General features: G+C 40.8%; 1 protein-coding gene across 7 annotated transcripts in view; it reads left to right on the top strand.

The window, feature by feature from the left end:
• Fhit (fragile histidine triad diadenosine triphosphatase) overlaps nt 1-14527 on the top strand; it is a 1324198-nt gene that overhangs the window by 1057939 nt on the left and 251732 nt on the right. For all 7 annotated transcript variants that reach the window (XM_042680216.1, XM_042680219.1, XM_042680218.1 and 4 more), the window contains 2 exons: nt 5399-5544; nt 8329-8358. In XM_042680216.1, coding sequence (XP_042536150.1) covers nt 5399-5544; nt 8329-8358 — 176 coding nt within the window. The remainder of the gene's footprint in view (nt 1-5398; nt 5545-8328; nt 8359-14527) is intronic.

The following is a 14527-nucleotide window of genomic DNA, read 5'->3' as shown; positions in this document are numbered from 1 at the left end:
GAGGTGGTTTGGGACATTTGAGTGCAAACTACTCAAGATCGGCTTACTGACCTACATATCTGGACAGCCTGAGTCCCAGCACAGCCACTAGACTGAAAACTTGTGTTAGTTGCACAATTAATGGATGAATTAATGGGTACCCAACCTGCTGTTTGAGTGTAATCTCTCATTTGTGAAGTCCAAGTTTAGATTTCATCTGCTTAATAAAAAAGCCTTTGCTTTTCCTCTTTTGTGTAGAATCTCTGTCGACCATGAGGCCTGAATTGAAACTAATGCCCTGCTCTTTCCTTTAAAACATTATTGCCCAATGGATTTCTGTACTGTAGGGTATAGGGCGAGGCCGGATATCATTCTGGTAAGCACTTCCCCAGATTTTCTCGCATGATCAGTACTTGATAAAACCATGTTTTAAATTCAGTTACATTTTAGTTTATATTTATGCAGCCTCAAACATTGTAGCCAAGGTGTTAATCCTAAATAAACATAACCCAAAAGACAATGTATCCTTATAGTTCAGGAATAAGAAGAAATCATATTCATTTAAAAGGCTTAAGAGTTTCAAAATCAAATTATACAGCATCCATAATATTAACTTAAAGCAACTGGCATCTAAACAGTGGGAGTAGAATTACATAAGCTATCTGTTATTCTTCAAAGTTGATTTGCTTTCCCTGTGTTGTTTCTTATGGACAACATAGTGAACAATGCCTATCCTACCATCTTCAGGCAATGCTAATTTTATTTCCCCTTAATGTTTATACATTTATTTGGGAGAAACTCTTTTATTCCTAGATGAACTTGTGAGTAGCACTGTATGTGAATGCTGTTACATGTTTGTACATCATATGCTTTGTTTTTCCAATTAGAGATAACAGGAACTTCTGTGGTTGTGTTAGAAATAATCAGGAAGTTTCTGTGTGGTGTCCATACCACAACCTTCATAATTATGTTTCCTTTGTGCATATATGAGATTAGTTTACACTAAAAACAAGTTAACATTTCTCAGTTCATACCCAACATTAGTTCTTCCTCTGCTAGGTAGTAAGGATAAATATCTTTGGATTAGAAAAGACAATCTTGCAGGTTATCCTACACTTGTATATATGATTGCAAATTAAATTATTGTTGTCTTCAATACTTATGAAATGGTTCTGGTATTCTAGACACTGATAAAACAGTAGTCACCAAGCAAAGTCTTTGTTCCTATGAAGCTTAGTTATTCTGTTATGTAGTTGCTGACCAAAGAAGGTAACAGCCCAGGTTCCAGTGGTATGAAAGGATTCACATAGACTCAACATGAGTGGAACCAGTAATAATGCAAAGCCATGGTCACAGAACATTTCTCTGGGGGTGATTTGGAAGTGGACTCAGAATGACAAGAAAGAAGCAGTCATGTGAAGATCATGGAGAACAGAATGCTAGATGGAAAACATAGCCAGGACAAAAGGAAGGAGCTTTGTGTGTTTGCAGAACAGAAGGAAGGTGGATGCAACAGGCATGTAGCCTGCAAGGGAAGGTTGTGGAAAGGGAATGTTCTAGAAGAAAGTGATAGTCCCGATATAGCCTGTGGTCAGGTCAAGGCATAGAGTTTTGTCTGCCTGTCATTAAAGGATCCGAGGGAAGATAGCTGCCTCTTACTTTTCTAGACCCAAGTATCTTCTCAAATGGCCTAGAGATTCTGTTGAATGGTGTGACTGCTTCTGGCTAGCTCCCCCACTTACATAGCACCCAGGCACACTATAGCTTGACTCAAGACACCAAGATATCATTCCTGCTTGCATAGTCTTCTGGGCCTGCCTTTGTGGTCACTTCCACTAAGTAGAGATGCCTGTGTTGTCTTCTGGGTAACAAACAAATAATACTTATGATCACCTGCAAAAGCATATATCAATTGAACACCTTTAAAAGTTCATTTTAGCCAGGTGCCGGTGGCTCATGCCTATACTCCTAGCTACTCAGAAGGCTGAGATCAGAGGATCATGGTTCAAAGCCAGCCCAGGCAGGAAAGTCTGTGAGACTCTTTTTTTTTTTTTTTTTTGGGTCTGGTCGTGGGGCCTGAACTCTGGGCCTGGGCTCTGTCCCTCAGCTCTTCAGCTCAAGGCTAGCACTCTACCACTTGAGCCACAGCGCCACTTCTGGCTTTTTTCTTTTTGCTTATGTGGTGCTGAGGAATTGAACCCAGGGCCTCAGGCATGCAAGGCAAGCGCTCTACCACTGAGCCACCTTCCCAGCCCCTCTGTGAGACTCTTATCACCAATAAACCACTCACAAAACCAGAAGTGGTGCTGTGGCTCAAGTGGTAGTATGCTAGCCTTGTGCTGAAGAGCTGAGGGACAGTTCCCAGGTCCAGAGTTCAAGCCCCATGACCAACAAAAAAAAAAAATTCATTTTATTCCTTTTTATTGATCACTTGTTTATAAATATGAGCTATATGCAAATAAAGGTAACTTCTTTTTTTTTTTTTTTTTTTTTGGGTCCGGTCGTAGGGCCTGAACTCTGGGCCTGGGCGCTGTCCCTCAGCTCTTCAGCTCAAGGCTAGCGCTCTACCACTTGAGCCACGGCACCACTTCCGGCTTTTTTCTTTTTGCTTATGTGGTGCTGAGGAATTGAACCCAGGGCCTCAGGCATGCAAGGCAAGCGCTCTACCACTGAGCCACCTTCCCAGCCCAAAGGTAACTTCTTAACAAGGAATTAGGTCATAGAGAATATATATATGTGTGTGTATATGTGTGTGTGTGTGTGTGTGTGTGTGTGTGTGTGCATATATCAAAACAATGTTGTACAAATGTGCTAGCAAAAAATATTCACCTTGGGGCTGGGAAGGTAACTCAGTGGTAGAGTGCTTGCCTAGCATGCACAAGGCCCTGGGCTCGATTCCTCAGTACCACATAAGCAGAAACAGCCAGAAATGGCACCATGGCTCAAGTGGTAGAGCTGTAGTCTTGAGCTGAAGAGCTGAAGGACAGAGCCCAGGCCCAGAGTTCAGGCCCCACAACCAACAAAAAAAAATAGAAAAAAATCACCTCAATGAGAATGTGTTGAACCTGTTCCACCTTGTTGTGATCTATATTATTAAGTAATGATCCATAAAAGTAATAAATGCATATGTGATGTAATTCTGGAGCATAGCTTTTTTCTACAAAGAATATAGCATCTGACTGATCACCCCTTTTGACTTAATTCCCCATATATTTGACTCTTAAATATTGAGTTAAGCTATGAGCAGCTCATAAGCAAACTTGACATAATATTTTATTGCTGAGAAGAAATGATACCAAAAGAAAGTTTGGTGTCATTGAAGTTACTAAATTTACATGAGCTGCAAAAGTAGTCAGATCTAGTCCACTCATTTTCACCTTAGGCCATCGATAAGGAAAATGCCATTCCTTTCCCACCTCCCTTGCTGTGTGCAGAGAAGCCTAACACAGCAATTAATGGATATTGTTGGAAGCTTGCATGGTTGTCATCTTGCTGAGGTTTGGGAATCAGGGCCTAAGGGAGGGTGTAAATTAAAGTAAGGAGGGCGAAGATGGGGAAGGTCCATTTTCACAAAGGAAAAGCAACTCAGTGGGAGTGGAGGCTGGCAATCTGCTAAAAGGAAATGAAAGGAAATTCTTCATTTTTAAATGGTTCATTGACCCATGATAATAAAGCAGCCCTGCCAAAGAAGGATAATTATCTTTTTAAGTATCAGATGCCCTATGGGTAAAGTCCTCCCTTCATCTCTCTTAAAAAATGAACTCAGATTAAACAAATGCCCCCTTTCCCTAGTTTACTATTGACGTGAATTTCCTGATTACGAGCAAAATTAATCGCTTTCCTCTTTCTTTCCTTCTTTCTTTCTTTCTTTCTTTCTTTCTTTCTTTCTTTCTTTCTTTCTTTCTTTCTTTCTTTCTTTCTTTCTTCCTTCCTTCCTTCCTTCCTTCCTTCCTTTCTCTCTCTCTCTCTCTCTCTCTCTCTCTCTCTCTCTCTCTCTCTCTCTCTTGCTTGCTTGCTTGCTTTCCCTTCTCTTGTGGAAATCAAGCCTGTCTAGCTGAGCCTTTGACATTTTCTTTGGGCCCTGAGTTCTACCAATGGTGTGACAGGCTAAAGTGCGTGATAGTCTGGTGAGACTAACAATTGCAGGACTGGGGGTTTTTTGTTTGCTGCTGAGCTCTAGGCATAATCATGCTTTCTTAAGGCAACAAGGAGAATGGAGAAGAGAATGAAATAGAAAATACATATGAGAGTTTTTTTCATTTTTTTTCTCCCACTATATCTGAAAATTAAACTACTATTAATAAACACTATATCTATAGACATAGGCCCTAATTTAAGATGATGTGACTTATTTCTCAACTTTACAGTGATGGGAAAGTATCCCTATGCAACCATTCTGTTTTTGGCTTTCAGTACAAAATTCAATAAATTGAATGAAATCTTTAGCATGCTCTTTTAAATTAGGCTTTGTGTTAGATGCTTTTGCCCATCTGTAGGCGTATATAAATGATCTGAGAAGGTTTGAGGTCAGCTAAGCTAAGCTGTGATATACAAAAGATTAGGTCTTAAATGCATCAGTGTATAATGGACTAATTGGGATGTAAACCCTTCATAAGTAGGGGATCTGTGTAAACACACAACAAATACATGCATATGTATGTGTGTGTATGCTCATGTATGAGTTCATGTTCAAAAATGTCGATGGTATAACAGTAAATATTAATTTATTACCAATAGGCAACTGACTTATATCACTTTCCTAAAGACAAAACATGTTGTTTTGTCATAACTTATGAAGTGCTTTGCCATTATGATAGATACCCTTGTCTTCAATTATTTACCTTCAAAATACCTTCTTGGAGTCTGAATAATAAGTCTGAGGAACCTTGTCATAAATTAGCCCGTGATCCATTTTTACTTTATGAAACTCACTGTACCTTGTTAGAAGTCTACACTCCTTAAAAAAAAGGAAGATCAATTGCTATCATATATTCACTTCATATTTTCTGTTGTTTCTCTAAAAGGAAACTTGAAATCTTACTTACAATGTTCCCTACCATAAGTTACCTCCCAGATGCCAGTTGTGTCTCCAGCATGGGCCCTGAGGCTGCTGAATGAAAGGAACTTTAGAAGAGGGGTGGGGAGATAAAGGTGAGAGGAGATCTCGCCCCCTGGGGTAATTATCTCACGCTCCACATTAATATCTCTTCTCCTGAAAGACATTCTGCATATAACAGCTTCTCTATTGAAGTCGAATTAACCATGTTTTTAAGCCCTTTTTGCCCATCTGGGAGTTCCGTTCTTGGTAAAAATGTGTTTGCTGGTTCTTTAGTCTGTGAGAGGTCAAGGGGAATCAGGAATGGGGGGATGATGTATTCTCCAAAGCCAGCTGAGTGTGCCTTAACACCCCTTGCTCCAGATGTCCTCGTGTGCCCTCTGCGGCCAGTGGCACGCTTTGGAGACCTGCGTCCCGATGAAGTGGCCGACTTGTTTCAGGCGACCCAGAGAGTCGGAACGGTGGTGGAGAAGCATTTCCAGGGGACCTCGCTCACCTTCTCCATGCAGGTGAGTGCATGGATTGCCCAGAATTTTTTTTTCAGGTTGAATCCTATTCTTGTACTCTCTACCCCTGACATCTCACCAGACAGTCAGATGCTGCCCACTCTATGTCAGTAGCTCCTGCCTGGAATCCTAGAGTCAGGAGGCTGAGATCTGAGGATCACAGTTTGAAGCCAGCCCTGGCAGGAAAGTCCAGGGGACTCTTATCTTCAATTAACCACCAGAAAACCTGAAGTGGTGCTATGACTCAAAGTGGTAGAGTGCTAGCTTTGAGCAAAAAAGGAAAAAAAAAAAGCTCAGGGATAGAGACTAGGTAGGTAGAAAATTAGCAATATTCCAGTGCATCCAATAAGCCAGGTATAATGGTGCATGCCCATTTTCTCAGCTACCTGGGAAGTATAGCCCCTGATAAAAACCTGACACCCTATCTGAAAAATAACTAATGTAAAAATGGACTGAAGCCATGGTTTAAGTGGTAGGAGGCCCTGAGTATTCAAATTTTAAAAAGAAATAAAAGACACTCCTGATCTGATTTGGACAGATCATTTTCTTCCATAATAAATATGTTTTGACTATTCATGTGCTGAGTCCTGCTCTGGTTCCAAAGGAAAAATGATATGCAAGCTAGTTTAAGCCTTGCCCTCCTATGGTCTGCTTCCTCCCTACTTTAATGCAAGCTTCAGTGACGGACTATGTTTATAAATAGAGACTGATTAGGTATGGCCCACCCACAGTAAAGAAATTGGACTAATTACTGTGGATCTTCAGGTGGAAGGTAGACTGAAACTCTGCAAGTTGAAGCAGAACAATGGTAAGTCCTCAGCTGGGAGTTGGCCTCTCAGATCCTCATGGAGAGGATACATATGACCCTGTGTACCTCTGAAATGTGATGGCTGTAGTTACCTTGGGAAGGAAATCAGCTATCCTAAAATGCAGGGACTGTGTTCTTGCCTCTTCAGTTAAATCTTCACTCTCTGCCACAGACGTCCAGGGAGACCAGCTAAGGAAGCCAAAGCTTTGGTCTAAAGGTCTATGACTAAAATGCTTATCTCATTCTCAAAACAACTATGTGTTGAAACCTTCAAGCTTCTGCAGAAGTATTGCAATATGTGGGGGCAGGCACGTGTGTGTGTGTGTGTGTGTGTGTGTGTGTGTGTGTGTGTGTGTGGTATAGCTCACTTCATTTGAGTCATCTTCAGGCAGGTAGTTCGCCTCAGAGTGAGTAGCTCAAGCTTATGTTACAAATTATATTTCCAGAGACCAGTGAGGATATTGTTGAGAATATCCACCAGTACAGAATGAAATTAGAAGAAAATCCCTGATTATAGAAATACCAGTTATTTATTAGAAATACTGGTTATTTATTATGACTTACTACAGTATTAGTTCCATTACTATGAGGACTGCCTTGTGTGTAGATGGATCTTCATATATATATATATATATATATATATATATATATATATATATATAGTGTTGGGAAACTTCACTGTAGCTAGGTATATATTTCACAATGGTGTGCTTCCCTCCTCTCCCATGCATGGGCATCTACACAAATAGTTTCACAAAGCTGTGTGGACCCATTCTTTGCATTGTAATAGTTTTTTCCTGTTATGATATGATGCAGTACTGGCCTTTGAATGTAGGACCTCTCATTTGTTAGATATGTGCACTACCATTGATCCACACCTCCAGCCCTTTTTTGTGCTGTGTATTTTTGAGATTTGTTGAGTCTCACTTTCTGTCTGGACATGTGAATGGTCAATAGTTCACCCATTTCGGCTTCCCATTGTAGCTGGCATGACAAGTGCATGCTACCACACACCTAGGTATAGGTTGAACAGTGATCTTATAAACTTTTCTCCCTAGCAGGTCTCAAACTGTGATCTTCCATTCTCAGCCTCCAAAGTAGCTAGAATTACAGGCATGAGATACCACTACCCTGTTGTGATTTTTTTATTTCAGTATTGATTGTATAACTTTTTAAGTTGCCTGCATGATCCACTAATAGGATATGGCTCCAAGTTTGCAAAGAGCTGATGAACCAAGTTCTGCTTAATCTTTTCCACAGCCACCTGTCCCACTTGTCACGACCAGAGACCAAAGTCATCTGACCAAAGTCACAGAGTGCTAATTCCATTTTGGAAGTTCCAGTAGCTCAAGCCCTCTAGGATCTACTTTGACTTTGTATGATAGCTGGCAAGGAGGCAAACCTGCTCATTTCCATGTATGATAATAGTTTTGTTGGGCTTGAGAATCTGGGAGAAAGAACAAGTATGGAAAAAGAGTCCAGCTATAATGCACACTCCTACCAGTCTTCTTCAAGGTCAAAATAGCCCCTAACGGTTCTTCCCATGTGAAACACACCATCTTCTTGCTTAATGGATTGTGGTTCCATCAGATTTCCTGAGTTAAGACTTAAGTAATCAAACATTAATTAAACCACATCTGATTGAAAGATAACCAAAAGGTGTGATAACTTCACCTCCCCTAACATTTTCAGCCTTACTTTAATGCAATTAAAACCATAGCCAAGAGCCCAAGAGCATGAAAAGCAGCACAGGGGTTGGCTCACTGGAGGATTTATATCATTCTTATACATAACCTCTCACTCTCAGGAGGAAATGAGGAACTGTCTGGTCCCACACATTTGAAGGGAATGGTCCCCAGGAGAATACTATAAATTAACACACAATGAAATTGGGTCTAAATTATTAACGGACGATATTTCTGAATAAGCAAGCGATCCCATCTATCTGTTCTCACTTATGATTTTTTTTTAAATTTTAGGATGGTCCTGAAGCTGGACAGACTGTGAAGGTGAGTGCTTATTATGTGCATGCAAATTAATAAGGGGCAATTATGAGAACTAATCAAAAAAAATCTCGGTGAGTCCTCCACAGCTCTTACCGTTCCATTGTTATTTTCGAGGTCAAAGGGACCCCTTTGTGTGTTAGAGCCATAAATCCTGACATTATAAACCCTGCCAAACAATCTGTTTCCCATTCGTTTACAAGACACTTACCTTTTGTAGTAAAATTATGACTGTGTAAATGCTAAAACAGAATCTAAATTAAAGAGTCCTAAACAGAAACTGAAGTTGAAGGGATTCCTGCGAGAGTCAGTCCAGGATATATGTCTCTTTGGGGTAAGTTTTTGTGGGACCCATGTGTTGAGACTGGGGTATCCAATGAAGTTCTGTACATAACTACTCTTGCCTAGGCTTGCTTCAGGTGGCCAGGGAAGGGGGCCTCCCATCTCCTTTAGTAATTTTTCAATGTTCTCTCTACCCCATCTTTTCCTTCCTAGGTACTTAATACCAAAGTTCAAACCTCATGGAATCAGTGGAGCTCAAAAATGGGCTTTTTAAGTGTTTTAGAGAAGAAGGAGGATTTTTTTTTATAGGGATAGTTTCTGATTCTGTAGTCAGACTACATTCCTGGCTCATTCTGTAGCTGGGTTCTAATCTTCTCATGCAAATAAATATTCCTATGTAGCTCCGTCTTAGGACGACTTGGTAGTCCTAAACATGGTTTTGGAAATCTAAAGCAAGTCAGACTGTGAGGCTAATGTTGTGTTTTGTGAAACAAAGTTCACCAACGTATAGTTCTCTGGCTGGCTGTGAGGAGAGAGGGTGATGCCTGGTCCCAATTGATGAGCCCGGTTCCCTTCCTGACCTTAGGTTGTATATGGCTTTCATGTTAAACAAGCTCCTGTAGCACTTTCAAAATAGAATGAATGGGAAGTATCACTGACGTGTGAACATCTAAAAGGGACTACTATCAATGGGCCAGCAAATTCTTTAATAAACAACCAGATAATCTCTCTGGTGGTTGCACACACACAGGATATAGGATAAGAACATAGCAGGCTTTCAGTTTTCATCCACCCCTCTGTCTCCCTGCGACTTCATGTTATATTCCAGATGCACAGACTCTGAACAAGGCAAGGATCCCAATGGCTTCTTGTGCGAAATGGATTCTTGAAATGCAAAACGCAAATGTTCAGATGTAGTTAATGGAGTTTTAAAAACTCAGTGTTGAATAGTAAATGCCAGCCATACTGGACTAGTTAGATGCATTTTACATCATCATCTATATGATTCCATGTTCCCAGTCATTGAAAGCAACTGTTTAGTGATGGGTGTGTTAAGTGGAATATCCCGATTGACAATATGCACATATTAAACAGAGCTGAAATTTGTATAAATAGATAGGCTGTCTGATCCTGAGCTCTTATTTCAAAATTCTAAAGAGGGCATTAAAATTCTTTCCTATACAAATGGCCTTCTGACAAAAATGTAGATTAGTGGCTCTAAGGGACTGAGCAAAAAGAGGGATCAGGGGTGATTGCTAATAGATAAGAGTTTCTATCTGACAATAATGAAAATGTAGAACTTGATAGTTGTGACAGTTGTGCAACACTATGAATATATGAAACTCTAGTGGCTCATATATATATATATATATATAAATATATATACACATATATATTATGTATGTGTGTGTGTGTGTGTGTGTGTGTGTGTGTGTGTGTGTGTGTGTGTGTGTGTGTGTGTGCCAGTACAAGAGTTTGAATTCAGGGCCAGCACAATATTCCTAGCAATTCGGGGAGTGGGGGGAGTGGGGAGTGGCTAATTGGTGATAAGAATCTCACACTTTTCTGCCTGGGCTTGCTTTGAGCCATGATTCTCAGATCTCAAGCCTCCTGAGGAGCTAGGATTACAGGCGTGAATCATCAGGGTCTGGCTGACTCATATAGTGTAAATAGGTATTTGGATAGCTGGCTACAGTGTCATATACCAGTCACTTCAGCTGGACAAGAGACTGAGATCGAGAGGATTAGGGTTCCAGATTAGTCAGTTTCTTTCTTATTTCAACAGAAAAGGCTGCATGGGTTCTTTTTTCCTTTTAATTCCAGCCTTTGGCAGGAAGTGGAAATAGCAAGAGCACAGTCCAGACATGTATCTAGGCAAAAAACAATACCCTATCTCAAAATAACTGGTACAACCGAAGACCAGAAATGTGGTTTTGTGATAGAGGTCCTTCCTAGCAAGTGTGGGTCCCTGAGTTCAAACCCCTGAACTTCCCTCCCTAAAAGTCTATTTAATATAGTACTTGAATTATTTGGGGATCAAAATGATAACAAAATGAAGTCCATAATTAAAAAAAAGTATTGAATCTAGCATGGCTGAGAACATGGCCATAATGTTTCTGATTCCAACAGCAATAATTTTTGATGTCCTACTTAACTGACCAAAATTGTATGGCCTGCTAGGCACTCATAGCTCATTCCTGTAATCCTAATTACTCAGGAGGCTGAGATTTAAGGATCACTGTTCAAAGACAACTCAGGTAGAAAAGTCTCAATAAGACTCTTATTTCCAATTAAAAAACCAGAAGTGGAGCTGTGGCTCAAAGTGGTAGAGTACTAGCCTTGAGCAAAAGAGCTTGGACAGCACCCAGGACCTGAATTCAAGCCTCATGACTCTCTCTCTCTCTCTCTCTCTCTCACACACACACACCCACACCCACACACACACACACACACACACACAAACACCGAATTGTATGGCCTTTGTTAACTTTAGTAAGGATAGCATTGAACTTAACATTGTATCCGCACCACTTGTTGAAGGTAGGTCATATTCACCACCATTCATTTTTAACTCAATTTAAAAAAGAATAAGTGCATTTTCCTTTACTATCAGGTTGTTATTTGGGCCTCTTTTTTGGTGCTGATACTGTTACTTTAACTTAGGGCTTCCTTCACAGTTCTTTAACCTTTCTGCTCCCTGCTGGTACTCTACCACCTGAGCCACACCTCCAGCCCTCTTTTTGGCTGGTTAATAGAAGATACAGTCTGAAGGGCTTTTCTGCTTGGTGTGGCTTTGCACATGGCACACATCTCAGGCTCCTGAGTAGCTAGGATTATAGGCATGAGACACTGGTGTCCAACTGTTTTGGACATCTCTTGTTTTCAACCTGCTTACAGAATTACCTCTGTGTGGAATAGTAGGGCCATCTTAAACTCCTTTGTGGAATGGCATAGCTAGAAGAAAACTATTGCACACACACACACACACACACACACACACACACACACAGACACACACACACACACCCTTAGGGAATAGTGAAGTTTAGATATCTGTCCTTTCAGATTAAGTCCACCCATCTAAAGGTGTGTAATCTATGTGTTTTTCAAACCATGATCCTACAGCACCTGCATGAAAATTAACTTTGGTGTTGAACAAAAACAACAAGTTTATTCTCTGCCTACGTTAAATCAGCTAATTTGGACTGTTGTGGTTGAGACTCGGGCATCTTCGGTATGCAGAAGCAGGCACTCCGTGATTCTTTGTTTACCGTATGGCTACTTTGAAGCCTGGCTGCTCTACGTGATAAAATAGTGAGGGATGAGGGTCACGTAGCCATGGGGGGGGAGGGGAGCTAGTCTTAACAGTGAGCAGTTCCTCTGGGGGGCACAGCGCTGTATTTACTATTCAGCTGTCTGATCCTGAACCCTACAGTTCGAGACTGGGAGCATTTCACATTTTAAAATTCATACAGTTGTACATTTTGAAGCAGGATGTGACAGCCTGCCACACGAAACACAGGGCCCGCTCTCTTCATCTCTGCCTCTGTGTGATTCTCAGCGTTATGCCTCATGCCTGGCTTCTCAACCATTTTGGTTACACGCTGAGTCATAACAGCCATAAGCACTATAATGGTCTTTTCCCCTGAAGCCAATGTTGTTATTGTTAATGAAGGTACACCACCGCGTTAGCCTCTTGAACATGATGCCACTTTGGTGGGGGGGGGGGGGGGGTTCATTTCAGAAGCTTTGCAGAGTGCCTCGGTAAGGCACTTGGAGCAGGAAAGGAGAAAATATCGAAGTCAAAAAAGTGACCTCTTATTTCACAATTGATTATTAGCTCTCTTTGTCAGGTTTAAATGCCATGGTTTGAGTGCCCTGCAGGTGTGAGGAATAACGTCTCTCTTCACACAGCCACTATAGCCCCACCCTCACCTGCCATGAAATAGCACCCTGAACTGTCCTGTTGTCTTACTTGATTTATCTTTCTATATTTCCAGTGTTTCTTGTTTGTAATTTTGTTGTGGTGGTGGTTTGTTTTGTTTTAACCAGTTCTTGGGCTTGTGCTCAGGGTTTTGTGCTCTCACTTGACTTTTGTGCCAACAGCTAATTCTATACAACTTGAACCACACCTCCAGTCCTGTATTTTGCTGGCTATTTGGAAATAAAGACTCACAAACTTTTCTGCTTGGGCTGTGAACCTCTGGATCTCAGCCTCCTGAGTAGCTAGGATCACTAGTATGAGCCAGCGGCACTCAACTTGATTGTTTCTTTACTTCCCTAAAATATATGCATTTGCTTCATAAGGCTCTTGCTTTTATGATTGGTTATGATGGGGCTCAGATTGTACTTAGTGTCCTAAAGGCCACTTTGATATCATGAACATTTTACTAAGAAAACTGTGGGAACAGGGAAGTCCCTCTCTGGCTGTCTGTCTACCTCCTACCCTGAGACAGACCTTAGAAGAAACATCCAAACTGTCTACACAAAACTAGGTCATGGCTGGGGAGGTGGCTCAGTGGTAGAGTGCTTGCCTTGCATTCATGAGGCCCTGGGTTCAATTCCTCAGCACCACATAAGCAGAAAAATCCAGAAGTAGTGCTATGGCTCAAGTGGTAGAACCCTAGCCTTGAGCTAAAGAGCTAAGGGACAGCACCCAGGCCCAGAGTTCAGGCCCCATGATTGACCAAATAAAAACCCCAAAACAAAAAACAAAAGTAGGCCATAAGAGTCTTATTTCAGAGATCCCAGAAAAAACCAGCAAGAATGCTAAATTTCATCCAGTTGATGACCATTTGGCCAGACCCCTTTGTCCTCCAATGATCTATCTTCCTGTCCATAAAATACATTTTTCACTGATTGCCAGTGGCTCATGCCTGTACTCAGTAGTCTGAGATTTAAGGATCATGGTTCCAAACCAGCCCAGGAAGAAAAGCCCGTAAGACTCCTCTCTCCAGTTAAATATTCAAAAAACATAATCTAGAAGTGGTACTGTGGCTCAAGTGGTAGAGCATGTGCCTTGAACAAAAAGAAGGTCAGAGACAATGCCCAGGCCCTGACTTCAAACTCTAGAACCTCCCCTCCCACACCACACAAATTCTCATTTCTGAGTTTTCTCATCTCATAAAATGTGCATGAGTAACTGTTACATTTTTCTTCTACTAATCTACATTTTGTTAGAGGATCTTGGATATAGGGATGGGTAAAGAAAGGTATTAGTTTTACTTCTGACTCGTCTATGCCTTTTATGGGAGAGGAGGATGGAGCTAATAGGACTTTTGACAGACAAATCTCTACTCCTAAGTTTGTAACTTGAGTCAGCATGAAGCAGAGATAATGTATATGTGTGTTCTAATATGTAGTGAGGGATTTGGGTTTCCTCAAATTCTATCAAATAGCTCCCATAATCCAGACATCATGGGCAAAAAAAAAATCAAAGCTTTCACTAATCAGGTTTGTAAATCACAATCCAGAATGCATTTCCAACTAACCAAATCACTAAGGTGATATTCATTCTCTTAAAAGGCATGTTGCTTAATAAGTTTAATGTATGCTATCTTTAGGGCAATTATTATGCATATCGTTGGACGGGGTAGGATGCCTTAGGTATATTAAAGAGAGAGATTTATGTCAGGTAAGTAATCTAGAATCTTGGAAGAACTATTTATAGTATATTCTTGCTTACACTTCTCTGCATATAGTGCTTGAATGCTCTACTTAGAAATTTAATTTTCTAGTATTAATGCAGTGGGAATGATCACTTAGTACTTGAAGAATTAACAAGTACTTTTTGGATTGCTCTAAAATAACAAGAAAAAGATTTTTTTTTTCTTTTTTTGGGTCCGGTCGTGGGGCCTGAACTCTGGGCCTGGGCGCTGTCCCTCAGCTCTTC

This window comes from Dipodomys spectabilis, unplaced genomic scaffold (assembly GCF_019054845.1).
Source record: "Dipodomys spectabilis isolate Male_0828 unplaced genomic scaffold, ASM1905484v1 ptg000054l, whole genome shotgun sequence".
NCBI lineage: Eukaryota > Metazoa > Chordata > Mammalia > Rodentia > Heteromyidae > Dipodomys > Dipodomys spectabilis.
This window is presented reverse-complemented; position numbering and strand designations above follow the sequence as displayed.